The sequence below is a fragment of the Eretmochelys imbricata genome, chromosome 7 (genome assembly GCF_965152235.1).
Source record: "Eretmochelys imbricata isolate rEreImb1 chromosome 7, rEreImb1.hap1, whole genome shotgun sequence".
Taxonomy (NCBI): Eukaryota; Metazoa; Chordata; order Testudines; family Cheloniidae; genus Eretmochelys; species Eretmochelys imbricata.
Window position 1 is genome coordinate 113,306,241 of NC_135578.1, and position 15,473 is coordinate 113,321,713.

At 42.7% G+C, this 15,473-nt stretch overlaps 1 protein-coding gene across 4 annotated transcripts in view; it reads left to right on the forward strand.

Moving 5' to 3' along the window:
- The window catches only part of ABLIM1 (actin binding LIM protein 1), a 143,425-nt gene extending 133,668 nt beyond the window's left edge, over window positions 1-9,757 (forward strand). For all 4 annotated transcript variants that reach the window (XM_077823095.1, XM_077823096.1, XM_077823097.1 and 1 more), the window contains 3 exons: window positions 25-99; window positions 4,489-4,569; window positions 6,144-9,757. In XM_077823095.1, the coding sequence (XP_077679221.1) occupies window positions 25-99; window positions 4,489-4,569; window positions 6,144-6,257 (270 nt within the window). In that variant the 3' untranslated portion in view covers window positions 6,258-9,757. The remainder of the gene's footprint in view (window positions 1-24; window positions 100-4,488; window positions 4,570-6,143) is intronic.
- Window positions 9,758-15,473: the final 5,716 nt, after the last annotated feature.

Consider the following 15,473-nt stretch of genomic DNA (forward strand, 5'->3'; position numbering starts at 1 on the left):
GATGTATACCTGTATCTGATGCAGTCCCTCCCGGATGGTCATGTCCCCGGAATGAGAATGGACAGAGGAGTGTCTATGCCTAACATGTTGGAACCAAAGGCAAGTGCAGCTAATATTTTCCTTCGAGACAGTGAAGGTTTGAATATGTACTGCAGATGAGATACTATAGGAAATGTCTTGAGTCCCTGTTGTTTCTCTTTCCCTCATCCCAATCATTGCTCCTTATGTGCCAAATCTCTCCCTCTGTGCTGGCCCTCACCTTGCATGGGTGTGCCTCCTGTCTGCTTCAGGGGAGGGACAAGAGCAGCCACAGTGTGCAGCCCCAAGGAGGGATTTCAGAGGGCAACACTGAGAGGCTGAAAGTGCTTGAGTGATGCCAAATGCAGCTCATTCCCTGCACAGCTGTGATTCAAAGAGCCAAAACAGCAGGAACCCACAGTGCTTAAACCTGGATAGACGCATAACTCAGGAACAGGCATGTTTAACTGTAGTGAGGCGGGGTTAGTTACAGAGCATTAGTGGAAAGGGAAGGGCTTAATTCTCACACTAGAGCCTCTTTATACCACTCCAGCTGTGGAAAGAGGCCTTGGTGTAAATGAGCATCAGATCCTAAAAGTTAAATAGGGTTTGATACTCAAGTTATTGGAGCAGGAGGAGAAGTCATTTATACACAGGCATTGTCCAACTTACCCGACTGTGTATGCTGCTTGTTAGTAAAACAAATGCAGTTATCAGCATAGCTGTTATGCCTCACCTTACAGTACATCTGAAACCTGTGGGTTATAGCAACACACCTTTCTAGGGGTGCACGCTAACCCGTAAGAAGAGATCATTCTCCTTATTAAGAGATAATGTGAAGCTGCCTGGTGCAGTAAACAGATGCATTTTCCCCACCTCTGCTTTTGAGCCAAGCTCACTGCCTTTCTGAGACTCTCTCTTTCCATTTCATTCTAATCCTGTTTGACTGGTATAGTGAGCCAAAAGGGAAGCATGAAAACATTATTTTTCGAGAGTAATTGAAAGACAATGGCGAGGGACAGCGGCAGTGCATCTTTTCCTGTGGATTAGTACTGCCCCTGCCTTGACGGTACTGTATGTAACAGATTGGCACCGCTACCTGTCCAGTTGGCAGAAGCCCTGTATAATCTCTAGGTGACTCCCGTGTGACCAAGAGGAATGTTCCTTAGGTGTACCTCCGCTTCCCACACAAACATTTAGACTGAAGCATGCTCACCAAAATCCGTCATTTCTCAGTATTCAAATGGAACATTCACATGACTCATGTGACCCAGGTGCATTAATCCCCATGTGACTAGATTACGCTCAACTCTTATGGTCCTACAATATCTTGGATTTTCCTGTAAAACATAGTGAAGGAAGTAAAGAGAGGCATTGTTCTTGGTCATTACTGTTAATAGTCACAGGGAGAAGATTGTTACCAGCTAATGTGAAATGTGGCTTATGAGAAATGAATTGGGAGTTGCGGGGGAGTCTTAGTCCATTTCCAAGCCTGCAGATGGCACCATCCCAAATTAGCTATCTCCTGAACTGGCACAAACTGAGACCCCGAGTTGGTAGCCTCAGTAGAGAAGCCAAAGTCTTAAGCAGGCAAAGAGGCTGGAGCACCCAAGTAATCCACCTAGCCATTGAGGTGCCACCTCTACCGAATTTTATGGGACAGGCCCAGCTTTGAAGTGCTCGAGAAGTGAGACAGATGGTGGGAAGCTTGCGCTGCTGCTGCCCTACTGTACCTGTTCTAACAATGAATAACAGACTCACATCTCCAGGGCTGTCAGTCCACCTGCCTTCATCAGCCCTAAATTCAATTTTGAAAAGAGGGATTCTTAGGGTGTTTGTTGAGAAAGGGATGGTATCACCTGGGTATAAAATGTAATACTTTACAACTGTGGCTAAAGGCATTTTGGGACTGAAACTGAGTGTTAATAGTGAGAGGGATTCAATTAGAGCTGTGTTTTACATTGTATATATTTCTCTATTGATGGTTAACCTGCTGAAAAACTATGGTTTTGCCAAAATCCTAAGGGTTGATGTTTCTGCCTTTAGGGTGAGCAGCAATTTTTGCAGACAACATTGCCTTTTCTGCTTCTGAACCAGCACCAGACATATTATAGAAGGCCCTATCCCTGGCTTCATAAGCCTTGACCTAAATGAAATGCATATTTTAAAAATATATTTATATATCTACCTTAGGGAATTCACCACTCCCTAGATCTTGCTTTATTCTGGCTCCTTACTGCAATATAATGCCTGCTTTGATGCAATATAACCTCTTACAGCCACCATTTCTGTTGATGGACCCAGGCAATACATTTTTAAATAACTGTTATTCTTGCTTTGGGTGGCAAATTCTGACATTGTCCTCAGGGTAAAATTTATGGGAATTTTGCTGAAGTAAAAGTTTAGTTTGTGTTGACATTTAATCATGTAGGGCCAGATTCTCAGTTAGTGTAAATTGGTGTAGCCCAATTAACTTGCCAACACCAACTTAAATGAGCTGAGGATCTGGCTCAAAATGTGTGTTTATTGCCCATGAAAAATATGGGATGTGGAAATTGGTGAATTTCACGAAACTTCACCCAATAGAAACAAGCAAAGAGTACCTCAAAAGGGGATTAGAGTTTGTGTATTCTGAAACCAAGAATGATGAACTATGCTATGTAGTGAATTTTTAAATATAAAACATGATGATGACCTCAAACCTTTGAAATAAGCTTTCCCTGTGTTCACTGTGGTTATTTTATGACAAGTTACACTTTTTCATATAAAATTGTATACTGTAGTTATTTTAAGTGTTGAACAGAAACAATGTAACTCTTAAAGTATAAAGTAGAACTAATTGTACAATTATGAGAATGTCAGACTCTACTAAGACATACTGGTTGTAAGATATGGTTAAGTACACGTTATTTAAGTTATTAACTACAATAAACTCAATGGTATGTTTATTTATGGCTGAATCTTATTTATTGTGCTTCTGAAAAATTTGTTGGGATAGTTGGTGACTATGGAACGAACTTAGTGAGGCAGGACAATACAAAGTTTTGTCACCAGGGACAGTCTTAATTTCTAAGAACGTTAAGCGTATTTATAACATTGGCTGACTGCATAGCGGTTTCTGTGAGAGGAATTGGTGGTCTCTGTCCTTTCCCCAGTGGACAAATATGCACATCACTAAAACCACCACCACAGCTGGCAATAAAGGCCAATCCAATTTGCACTGAAGCCCATGTTAAAACTCACATTAACTTAAATAAGAGTTGAGTCAGGCCCTAATTGAGAAGCCTGTGGGCATGCTCAGCAGAGCGGCCAAAGATGAAATGGACAATAGGAGATGGACCATTAGAGGTTCCATTACCTTTAGACATGGTCTCTCTAAGTTATGGCAAAGACACATAGGTGTCTCGGCAAAGGGACACCTGAACTGTTGCTGTCTATGCTGTAGATGTTTGATAACTAAACAGAGGGCTTCAGTTTCCAGGGCTATGAATCCAGCACTTTATTTTAGGCACCAAATTTTATTTATTCCTTTCTGTGGCATATCATTTTGATTGGGTCAGATTGATTAGGGAATAGCTGACAGGAAAAGCTCCAAGTCTTTTCATTTTAAAACTGTGGCATTAAACCTGTCCAAATAAATGAAGAGCATGATCTTCCTTAGTCCCAAAAATTGATTAATGTGGAATATCTGACTATTGAGTACAGTATTAATCAAACCAGAGAACCTCATAAAATATTGCATAGAAGATTGAATGGATGTATGCCATGTTAAAGAAGGGGAAGGCATGTACAAAACCTTCTACAAAACCTTTTCCTGCAATCCATCCATTGATGTCAAGGTCAAAATGCACAGTGGCGACCTGTGATTTGTTTGTAAACAAATAAACAAACAACATGAAAATAATTCATCTGATAAATTTCACTCAACACAAGGCCCGATGTGGTAACTAACAAAGTTGTTAAGAGATGCTGACTTTTTCTGACTATTTTCAGGTGGTGGTGGTGGTTGAAGTACAATAGACATTAGTTCTTTTCCTTAGAACTGTGCAAATTATTGCAACCATCAAAAGTGTTCATGAATGCTATATATATTTTTACCTAAATAAACTCCACGCTAACTTACCAAGTGGCAAAAAATTGACTAGAGATGCATCTTTGTGGCTAAAAACAAATGTATATACTGTACCTTTTATATAAGTCTGTGGGAAGTGTGGATATACACATCTCTGAAAATGGTGCTGACGGGTATTGTACCTACGAAATGTGGTCGAGTTGGTTTTGTTAGCGAAGGAGTATTTGTTCAAGCCAGACTGGACTTCAGGCAACTGGAAGGGTTTTTTTATAGTTTTGTAATTTCCTTCTAAGAACAGTGGTTGTGTGGTTGGGTGAAGAATACATATATGTTCTTTGTTTTTGAATGTAAATATGTCTCTTCCCCCTCCTCCCCCCATCCCTCTTATACACAAACAGATTTTTCCATATGAAATGCTCATGGTGACCAACAGAGGGCGAAATAAAATATTACGGGATGTAGACAGAACCCGGCTTGAGGTAAGGAAGCAAGTTCTTAAATAGACTTTCCTACTGAAGTTTATTATTGTTCCTCATTTGAACAATCAAATGTAGAAGTGTGGGCCCTTGATTAGAACCAAGAAGCCTGCTCAGAAATGCCTTGCTTAGCAATGGAGATTTGTCAAGAGGAAGGATTCCGGAGGTGGTAGCAAAGGCGAAGGGTTAAATACTATAGCAATTGCAAATCTGCATTGAGGAATGAATATGAATGTCTCATTTAACCTCACTGACAGAGCTGCTCAAGCATCCAGTTGTGTTTGCTCATAAATTGATGAGAAGGCAGATATTGGTAAATCATTATCCAATAATCATAGGAACATGAGCTCCAGTCCAGTATCACATCTCTGGCAGTGGCCGGTTCCAGATTCCATAGGTGCTGGGGGTGCTGGCTTGAAGTGGTTTCCATCATATACGGGGTTTACCGTTTGGTTCATTAGCTCTCAGCACTCCCACTGTACGGATTGTTCCAGCCCCCCTGCCAGCTGCTACGGAGGAGCCAGGGACTCCAGACTGCCCTGTTATGGAATAACTTGCCCACAGCAGAAGTTTCTTCCCAGCTGCCATTAGTTAGTGTTTGCCTTATGTCTAGAAGCATGAGGTTTATGTCTCTACTTCCACATTAAAAATTGTTCATCAGTGTGGGTTAAGGAGACTTGGGCAAATTGTGTGATGTTCTGACGGCTTGTGGTTATAAACCCGGTTTTGAATGGGGCCACCAATATCCAGACAGCATTATGGTCATTTCTATATGTTTTGAAAGGAATGGATCTGTGAGCTATAGGTGTATTCCTGCCCTGTGTTTTGCTCATGTACCAGGGAGAGCTTCGTCCCCCCACCCAGCATATTCTAAGCAGCAGCTGAGGAAGAAACCTTTGTAGAGTCTGAGACAGCACTATGAGGGGGTGTGGCCAGTGCAGGTGCTGACGCACCACAGCTTCAAGGGAGTGTGATTTGCTGGAGAGATGGCTTAGTCAAACCTTGCTTTCCCTAGCACGTGTGCTGCATGCTAGCTGGCCCAGTCCTTTCATCACTCTCTGTCTGTTTCCCCCTCTTAAAATGGAAACAGTAATACCTATGTCGCAAGTGAGCTGAGAAACCTAATTAATGGGGGACAGTGAAACCCAGTGGATAGAGCACTGGAGTGGGATTCAGGAGACCTGGGTTCAATTCCGGGCTCTGCCGCTGGCTGGCTGGGACGTTAGGCATGTCACTTCCCTTCTCTGTGCCTCAGTTTCCCCAGCTGTGCAGTGGGGATGATACTGACCGCTCTTTTAAAGTGCCTGGGGGACCTACTGATGAAAATCACTATATAAGATGTAGGTATGATTATGAATTCATTCGTGGTGGAAAGCACTTTGAGAGCTTTGTTAGCATTATTTCAGTGTGTGTCCCTGGACCTTTAATCAGGCCCCTAAGGCTAGCACTGGAGCTGCTTGCCAGTTTACCCTAGCTCCCTGAGACTTGCTGTGCTTCAAAATGCAATCTTTAATGAGCCCGTTCTCCATTGACATCTCCTTGGTTGTTACTGACTGTGCTTTTCTCCCTTTTTCCAGCGTCACTTAGCACCGGAAGTTTTTCAAGAAATATTTGGCATGACAATACAAGAGTTTGACAAGTTACCTCTTTGGAGACGCAACGACATGAAGAAGAAAGCAAAACTCTTTTAATTCACTCTACATTTATAGCCCTTTAAACAAAACAAAACAAATTGCATAGGATATTGTATGATAAAGTCCAAATTCTCTTTGGAGAGCAACTTACTCATCCACCAAAAAGGGAAAATCTGACAAAGGCACCTGTATTCATAGCAATTGGGCCAAGATGAACATTTGCCAATGGGGTAAAAATTTCTGTGTTCAGAAACTCGATGGTAGTTTTCACATGTGTAAACTTTTTACATGTTGTATACATGATAGGAAGCGGTTCTTTTCTTCTCCCTCAATAATATTCCCTTTTCTTTTGTCCAGAATATGACGAACTTTATTGCTAGAGCCAGGAAGTGCTCTTAGGATGCCTAGTAGAATGAAAGAATTGTAATCATTTCAAGAAATGAATATATATACATATATTCTGTAGTATACCCATATGGTAAAATTAATCCTTTTTGCACACCATTTCTTAACTGGCACTGTTTTAAAAGGGCATATTCTTTCTGTTATGAAAGAACGAGGTAGGCAGTTTGCTCTGTTCCGCTGCATACCAACCAAATTATTGGAAAACAGATTCCCTGCTCGTACTTGTACTACATATATGCTAGGATATCAATAGTGAATTGCTGTGTATGTTTTCAGATCTTCCCTCCTCCATACTTTCTGCTTTAATTAACATGGCCTGGGCTTTACTAGTCATTTAAGTAAAGGGAATGGTGTAGGAGTGGCAGTTTTCTTGTTGTTTAGTGTGGGGATTTAGGGTGGGTGGAGGGAATGAAAGGGTTAAAAGGAAATTCTTCTAATGTATGCTCTGGTGCACACCCACAGACTTTGGGCCAAATTCCCTGCTACTGAAAAACGGCTCAGCTGCACTGAGTTGCACCAGCAGAGAGTTTTTTTCTGTGTGGGCAGACATGCGATTTAACCCCTTTTGGCAGAGGAAGGGAGGCTTCTGTGTGAAATAGCCCTATCTTGCACCATGTTTTCCCAGTACAGTCTCATTGGTTAAATCGCTGTTGCAGACATTGACGATACTGCACAATGTATCAAGTTGAGCACTTCTTTTGTTGTTTGTTACCATGTTTTCACTTATGCTTTGAAAAGAGGGTTTGGAATTTCTTTTATGCTACAAAGATGCAGCCTTGGGATTTTGGGTTTTTGTTGTTTTTTTTCCTTTGTGCCTGGCGTGCTTTGTAGGGTGCAGGAAGTCATGCAGGATAGTTTTTTGAATGAGTTATGTTTATTATTGTTTGCATTCTTTTCCCACTGTGCTCCAGAGTGTGAGGATTGCCTGTATATAACTTCACTGCTTGGAAGGCAGGTTGTGTTCACACGGGGACATGAGGAACACATTAACTTCCCCGAATGAATGTTTAGCTGCTGAAAGGTCAGCATTTTCTCTACATTGGAGCTGAACTGCCAATGTATCCCTCTCTTTTATGAGTGTGCTAGTCTACAAAGGGATGTCAAGATTTTCCTTTTAGATTTGATAGTCCTCATGGGAGACACCAGAGGCTTTTGTGTTTTCTGTTAATGAGGACTAACACATAGACATCAGGAGGAGGAGGTGGTTAGGTCTGTAAGGTCGTGTAGGAGATGTGAGATTCTGGATCATTGCATTGAGTTTTGCACTTCTGCTCCAGCAGGACAGCATGCTGTCCAATAACTAATCTTCTCAATGTGCAGAATTAAGCAAAATCTGCTTTCTGTTTGCAGTCCCAGAGAGGCCTGATCCAACAGAACCAATGCTGTTCCACTGAAGAGATCTGGGCAGTGGGTTTAGTATTTGGAGGACCTATCCAGGGGATCCATACAGCCTGCATGCTAAAGAGCACAGCCAGGGGAAAGGGATGGTGCAGACCAGGGGATGAGCTGGTGCTGTAATTCCAGTGACTTCAGTGGGGTTACAGCAAGCATCAGTTCAGCATGTTGTTTTGTTTCACGTTCCAGCACAAGCATAATAAACATTTCCAGATTACTATTAACAAGTAAATGGGAGTGGAATAACTGAAATGTGAGATGCAAATCCGGGTTACCAATGAAACCAAACACAATACACTGAAGGGGCAAACATCATATGATTAGGGCATTTGTTAGGGTTGGGACTTACTGAAATTTGCTATTTGTTTCTTGCAGATTATGGCTCAATTTCAAGATGGATATTTTGGGTATCAGTTTTTAAAAAATCTCTGAAATTGTTTAGGCCCCAACCCTGCAGATGACTCCACATGAACATAGTGTGACAGATGCTGGTGAGCAATGATTTCAAGGGTCAGCCTTAGTCTGCGACTTTTTCGCAGTTCTAATTTTCAGTTCAAAGGATGCTTTCCTGCATAGCACAGGAAAAGCTGCATGCTTGCAGACCACATTGTTCCCTCCATCTCTAGATTTATTAATAAACATCTGCACAACAGACACGGGAACGTTATCCACAGAAAAGTTGAAAAACGGCAAAGTTTGAATTTCAAAATTTCTGATCTGCTTATTTTCAGTGCTTTATTTTCAAAAACCCAAGCTATGAAAAATTACTTCAGGTTAGATTGTATCTATTTCTTACCAGTTTCCAACCTATTGTCACTATCCCTGCTTAGAAAGAAACGAAAGAGAAGCCAATTTAGATGCTCCAGACATGTTAGCAAAATCCTGAAGATGAGTGTAGACTATGTAGAAGCTGGTGTCATTGTTCTTTACAACCATAGGTTTCTCCATTACTAAGAAATACATGGAGACATTCAGGAAAGTTAAGATGAATCAGATAAATGTGTGAAGTTAAAGTACATTAATTACAGAGGGTTACACCCCTGTGTAAATGCTGTCATTCAAGACAAAAGTGATGTTAGTTCACTGTCGCTAAATTCTCCGCTACTGTGAATTAATGTTGCTTTACCTCACAACTTTAGTTATTTCATCTTAACTTTCCTGAATGTCCCCGTGTACACAAACCCTAGGAGATGCCATGACTTTAAGGATCACTGCTGCAGCCCTGGGGCCTGTTTTCTCCAGTGAGCAGCTAGTAATTCTCACCACAGGTTTTTCTACCTTCCCATCAGGCGGAGAAGGCAAGTAGCAGCCTTGTAAACAGAGACATAGCCCCAGGGAGGGGCTCCTTAATCAGTTTGTGAATCATTTCCCTAGTACCACTCCCGTATTCTGTTGTTTTGGGACATATCTTCAAGATGTAGTTAAATTCCCCCTCCTTCTTCAACATTCCCTGGAGATATGCTGCTGTTCATGTAGGTTCCCATTTGCAGATACAAATGCATATTTAGAGCATGCAGTTACCTGATTGCTGATGTGTTCGCATGTTCTAAGTATACTAGTGCATTGCCATGATTGGCCTGGGTGTAAATCAGTGCAGAATTTGGCCATAGGCACTTCTTTTTGAAAATGCCGCCCATTACTTATTGTCTTTCATTCAGGTCTACAACACCCATACCAGCAGCGATGAGATTGCTGAGGAATGCTGTGTGTAGCTTAGCAATATTCGCAAAAAGAAAAGGAGGACTTGTGGCACCTTAGAGACTAACCAATTTATTTGAGCATAAGCTTTAGCTCACTTCATCCGATGAAGTGAGCTGTAGCTCACGAAAGCTTATGCTCAAATAAATTGGTTAGTCTCTAAGGTGCCACAAGTCCTCCTTTTCTTTTTGCGAATACAGACTAACACGGCTGTTACTCTGAAACTTAGCAATATTCGTCAGTGTAGTTGGGATCAAGCAATATGACTTACCGTTTTTGTCCCCTCTCCTGTCAACTAAGAGACAGAAAAAAGACACAAGAATTTTTATATAAACCAGAAAGAAGGAAGACTTGGCCAGTCCAATGTCCTTGCACTATATTGTAAGTGAACTCATTTCCACTCAGGCTTGAAAATCAGAATAATAGTGCATTTATCTTAATATGTGCATTGTGTCTTCTCTGCAGATTTAAGCCAGTAGCTGGAAGGATAGATTTGGAAGATTTTAGACATGTCTAACACTTTCATCTTCCCGGTGAAACATGAAACCATTTTTTTCCCCTTTCAAAACTTGTTTGAGGAGCTTCATTATATTATTTTGTCTTCCTTAGTAGATAACTTCATGCTGGTGTCACTTAAAACAGATTGGAGTGCTGTTAAGAGTTTGAAAAGATTGTCTAACGACAATACACATTTGTTCTCAGTTTCTGGTTAGTAACTGCTCCTTCAATATGCTTTGTGGTGACTTGTAAACTCAGATCAGCTTCCATATGCGATGAAAAGAGTCAGCCTGGAAAAGTAATGAGCGGGTTATTGGTCTTACAAGGTGAAAGACTTAATTTTGTGATTCTGATAATTTCCTGGTGTTTCCTGTCAGGCATGGACTGTCTTTTCTTTGACGTTTGCCTGTTTTAAACTTTTACTTGCTCTGATGCTGAAGGTTTTGCCATCCTTTCCCCATTCAGAGGCACACCTTGGAAAGTTGTCTTCACCCAGATGGTCCAAAAGTCCTATCATTTGGGGAGAGTCACTAAATCTTTTTGGAAAGATTTATTAAGCTTGAATTAGCCACCACCCTTTGAAGCCAAATCCCTTTGAGAAGTAGTTGCCTCTCTCGAGATGTTTATGCTGTGGCCAGTTTTAAAATTCAAGTTAATCTTTACAAAGAGAAAATTATTTTCTTCTGTTATAAATATGGCAGGGATGCCTTGAGGTGGGGAGTGGGTCTGGCTCAGCTACGGTCCTCCAGGGCTCCTCAGAAGTGAGTTTAAAGTACTTAAGAGGAAATAATTGCAGGTCAGCCAAGTGCTGCTCACTCTCAAAGCCCTTGAAGTCACTGGAGTCATGGACAAATGTAAATCCGGAGTAACAGGTGTAAATCAGGAGTAAGTCTACTGAAGTCAATGGAAAAAAGCTGGTGTAAAAAGTGACCACAGAATCAGCCCCTAGAAAGAGAGGAGAGCGCTCAGCACTGCCAATGCTGTATCCCAAAGACCTAATACTGAGCGGTCCTGAGCACCTGTAGGTCCCATTGACTTCAATGGAAGTTGGGAGAACTCAGCCCTTAGAAGGGCTGGGCCTTAAGATAGAGGAGTATGTAATGAATGAAAAACCTCTTTCTCTCCATCCCTTTCCCCTCTTCGATATCTATTAACACCCTTTCAGGATTCAGTTGTGGGGGTAGGGGCGGTTTGGTCTTTGTTTTGTTATGACACACTCCACATGTTGGACATTACTTTATATCCATTGAAAAGAACAGTCACAAGAAGATTCGCCACCCACCCCCATTGGCGGGAACAAGCAAAGCACCCAACCTGTCCTGGAGCCATGGTCATCTCTGTCCACCACACACACTTGGGTCCTGATCCTGCAGTTAGCGCTCCCTTGAGCTGTCCCAGTGCCACTGCACTGTTCACCCCCTCAGACTTCGTGGGGCCGCTCAGGCAAACAAGGGCCGCAGACACATACTGGGGAGGGCTGGGGTATGGCCTTATGCTATTGCAATGTAATGAGAAGATTAGAAAGTGCTACTGAGCTCTGTGATGAGAGAACAATGTGCCTTTCTCCTTTGGTAGGAAAACACCGCCAGAGGTTGGCTACAAGGCCCACAGTGGGTGGCAGCTGGTGTGGATTTTGTCTTGTGATTCCCTCCCCCACCTTGTGTGTCCCATTTAAATGATAAGAAAACCAGTGTCGTGCACAGATTTGGACGTTCCAGCTGAAAGCCCCCCTTGTCAGGCATCATCTCTGACTCCAGTAAGCATATTAATTTAAATGTAAGCACTGGTTCAGGAAGTGGGGAAATAATTGGCCATCAGTGTTGTTGCCATGAATTACTTCATTTCCCAAAGGGCTTCTCACAAGGAAATGCATTTATGTTAATTACTTCCTCAAAATGTTCATCCACAGAAGAGAATATTGATCCTACATGCTTTGTGATTGAAACGGGCCTTACGTTTTGTTCTGGAGGTAAACAGGTGTTTCAGCTGTACAATCTTGCAGAATACAGTTAGTGTATCAAACACAGCACTTTGGGCCAGATTTTCAAATGTATTTATGTGCCTAATTCCTAAAGATGCAGAGAGGAATTGAAAGTCACTGGGACTTAGGTGCCTATATGCGTCTTTTGGACCTGATCCAAAGCCCGTTGAAATCAATGGAAAGACTCCCATTGACTTCAGCCTACTTTGGATGAGGCCCTTATTCAGCTGGCTAGGCCAGAAAAATATCTATCTCAGAAGCCATTTCTTCACATAGTAATGAGATTTTTGCATCATTAATGAAACTGTTCTGTGCAAGCAGTGTGACTGTGTGAGTTGCTAACAACCCTTGCAGTAAGGGGGCCTTATAGATGGTTAGGGTTTAAGTTTTGGGACATAAAACTAACTTTAAAAGGATATTTTGTTTTAAGTTGATAGGTTTTAGTGATGGGGGTTTTGTTTTGTGTTAGGTTTCATTTTGCTTTCTCCCCTCCCTTCAGAAACCTGACAAACCAGGCTTTTTTGAAAGATTCCCTTTCTTTTTCAATGGTTTGTGGGACAGCTCTATTTCTGAATCTTTCTGTAAAAGTGAATTGATGTTTGTCTATACAGTGAGTCTGCTTGTTTGCGAAATGAGAAGTTGACCGAGGTTGCTGTTCTGTACATTTACTGATCTTCTCTACTTTCATATTGCAAGCAACACATATTGCACTCCTGTGCCACTATAATCTGCATCACTGTTGTACTCAGATCAAGTCAATGAATAAAGTTTTGTGCTTTATTCTTAAGGGGTGGATGCAAACTGTTTCATTCCTTTTTTATTTATTTTTTCATATTAATGGGCCTTTATTAAAATCTTTTTATAAATCAGGATGTTTGCTAAGAACCAAAAAAAAACCTCACAGAGCTGAACAGATGGAAGCAGATGAGTTGCAAAGGATATTTACTAGCAGTACAGTACTCATGGTTTCCCATAAGAAAGTCACTATGAAAATCTATATATAAATATATATACACACACACCCCAACAACCACTTGGCTAGTGGTAATTCAGCACAGTTACTTTATGGTTCAGAAGCATTCTAGTAACTGTCACAGCAGTCAGAAAGGGAAGACTGTTATATTGACTGGGTATCTAAATTATCCCATTTTTTTCCTTGCAGCAAGATTGCTCAAACTTGCATGCTAAGCGATTCAGCAAGGTTCTTCAACCCATGACTCATTAAGTCAGTGGGATTTCTCATGTACTTAAATACCTCACCGAATGGGGGTCTTTTTCATCCAGTTCAACCTCCCATCTATGAATAGGATACAGAAGATGAAGAACCCATTCTTGGAAAGAGGCAATAGACACTCTGTGATGAGCAGAGCCGTCCTGTTTAGCTTCCTACAAATGCACCTGAAAGATCCTGAGACAATGAATAGCCACAACTCCACCTGACTTCAGTGGCAGTTGTGGGCACTCAGCACATCAGGGGGATTCTCAGCACCTCCCACCCTGCACCCAGAAGAGAAATGCTCCGAAGAAAGCAGACTCTTTTGGCATGGAAGTACCGTGTGAAGCTGCCAAGACAGTCTTTGCTTTAGTGCAAACAGAATCTACATGCAATTGTACTTTTCATTCTGTGCAGCTCTGGGTCTCATACCCAACCCACCCCTGGCCCAGCTCTCCAGGTGAGCCACAATGTAGCTGCACTGAACTGCTCTGGTCCCTGGGCACAGCAGGAAGGGCCGCCAAAATGGGAGTGTCGCCATGTCTCTGCTGTTGCTATTTGAGGTCAAGTCCTTAGCCAGAATAGCTGGGCTGGGTATGCATGTGGGTAGGGAAAAATCCCTCTTCTGGAATGGCTGTGGATAGCAGCCCTTAGCCCCAGTGTCCCCTCTAGGGGGAGAGGGCGGGGGAACTTCTGCAGCCTATCTTCCACAGATTGGCACACAGGAAGTCAGGGGTGCAGGCGGTGCAAGCCCTGCTGTAGTGTCCCCCAAATCCTGTTCTCTTCCCCCCTGCACACACACATCATGTTTGCTGCCCAGGGACTTTCCATAGCCAGAGTGGGGGCCGAGTTTGCCCATTAAAGTTTTTTTCCAATGTACCTTGCTACATGTGTGTGAGGCCTGAATTCCAGAGGTGCTGAGCCCCCTCCCCACCTGTTTTCCATTGATGAATCTGGCCTTTCATGAATCAAGCTCAAATGCAAAAATAGTATTCACAGCATGGAGACGGTGCTGAATGAACCAACAGGAGCAGCTCCTGGAATCCAGGTTATCTGCAGTGGGGCTTGCAGAAAGGAGGGAGCCTTTTTGTGGTGGAATCCCCAGATGCAGAGTGTGGGGGCTGTAGTGACACCTGGACTGTTTTGATGGCTTATCTGAGTGGATTAAATTTTCAGTGTGGGGGGGGCAACAAGAAATGAGTTCAATTTTTTGTTTAGTCCCAGAAATGGCACATCGTGAAAAGACTCGGGGACTGGGTCAGCAAGGTACTTAAGCACATTCGTATTGTGGTCGCATCTATGAGACCCACTCACGGATCAGTACCCCTCTGTCCTAGGTGCTCTACAAACCGAACAGTCAGTCCCTGCCCCCAAAGGGCTTACAATCTCAGTATAAGCATGTGCACAGTGCCACTGACTTCAGTAGAGCTGCAAATGTGCTCAAGTCCCTTGCTGATCTAGAACCCCCATGTTTCTCTTTGTATTTTCCATTTTGCCGTTATTTCCTGTCCAGCCCTCAGCTGTGACAATGCAACTCAGACTCTCAAAAATAAGCTGCCCGTTGCTTAGTAACTTACATTTTCCCCTCCCATTTTAACGACCATATCAGCAATCTCTTGTGGGGAAACCTCAACCTGGAGCAGTACATGCTGTGCTGGTCAGTTGGGATACCTGCTACTGGGGCAGTCTCAAGAGACGGTCCAACAAGGGCCTGCTGTGGGTATATGAAAGAACATCTTTTAGCAACCACAATCCACACCCCCTCTTGCCCTGGTCTAGTAAGAGTATCAGGGCTAGCTGTTCCTCTCTTGAAGGATAACACCAGGTGTGAGTGATGGGCGGGGCTATAGCCAAAAAGCTTGTCAACTGCCCTCAAAGTGTTAAGCAGCGCTCTCTGGATTTAACATGACACATGGTAAATCAGAGGAAGGCAGCGTGGCTCACTCAGAGACAAATCCAGGACCGAGGTCTGGTGCTGGAGTTGCCATGGCATCACTTTCCTCATTGCTGGGGAGAGGCTTGTGGGGAGCTACTTAATTTGTAAGGTGTCCCCCTCTGACTCTATAGCCCTGCAGGGAAGAGG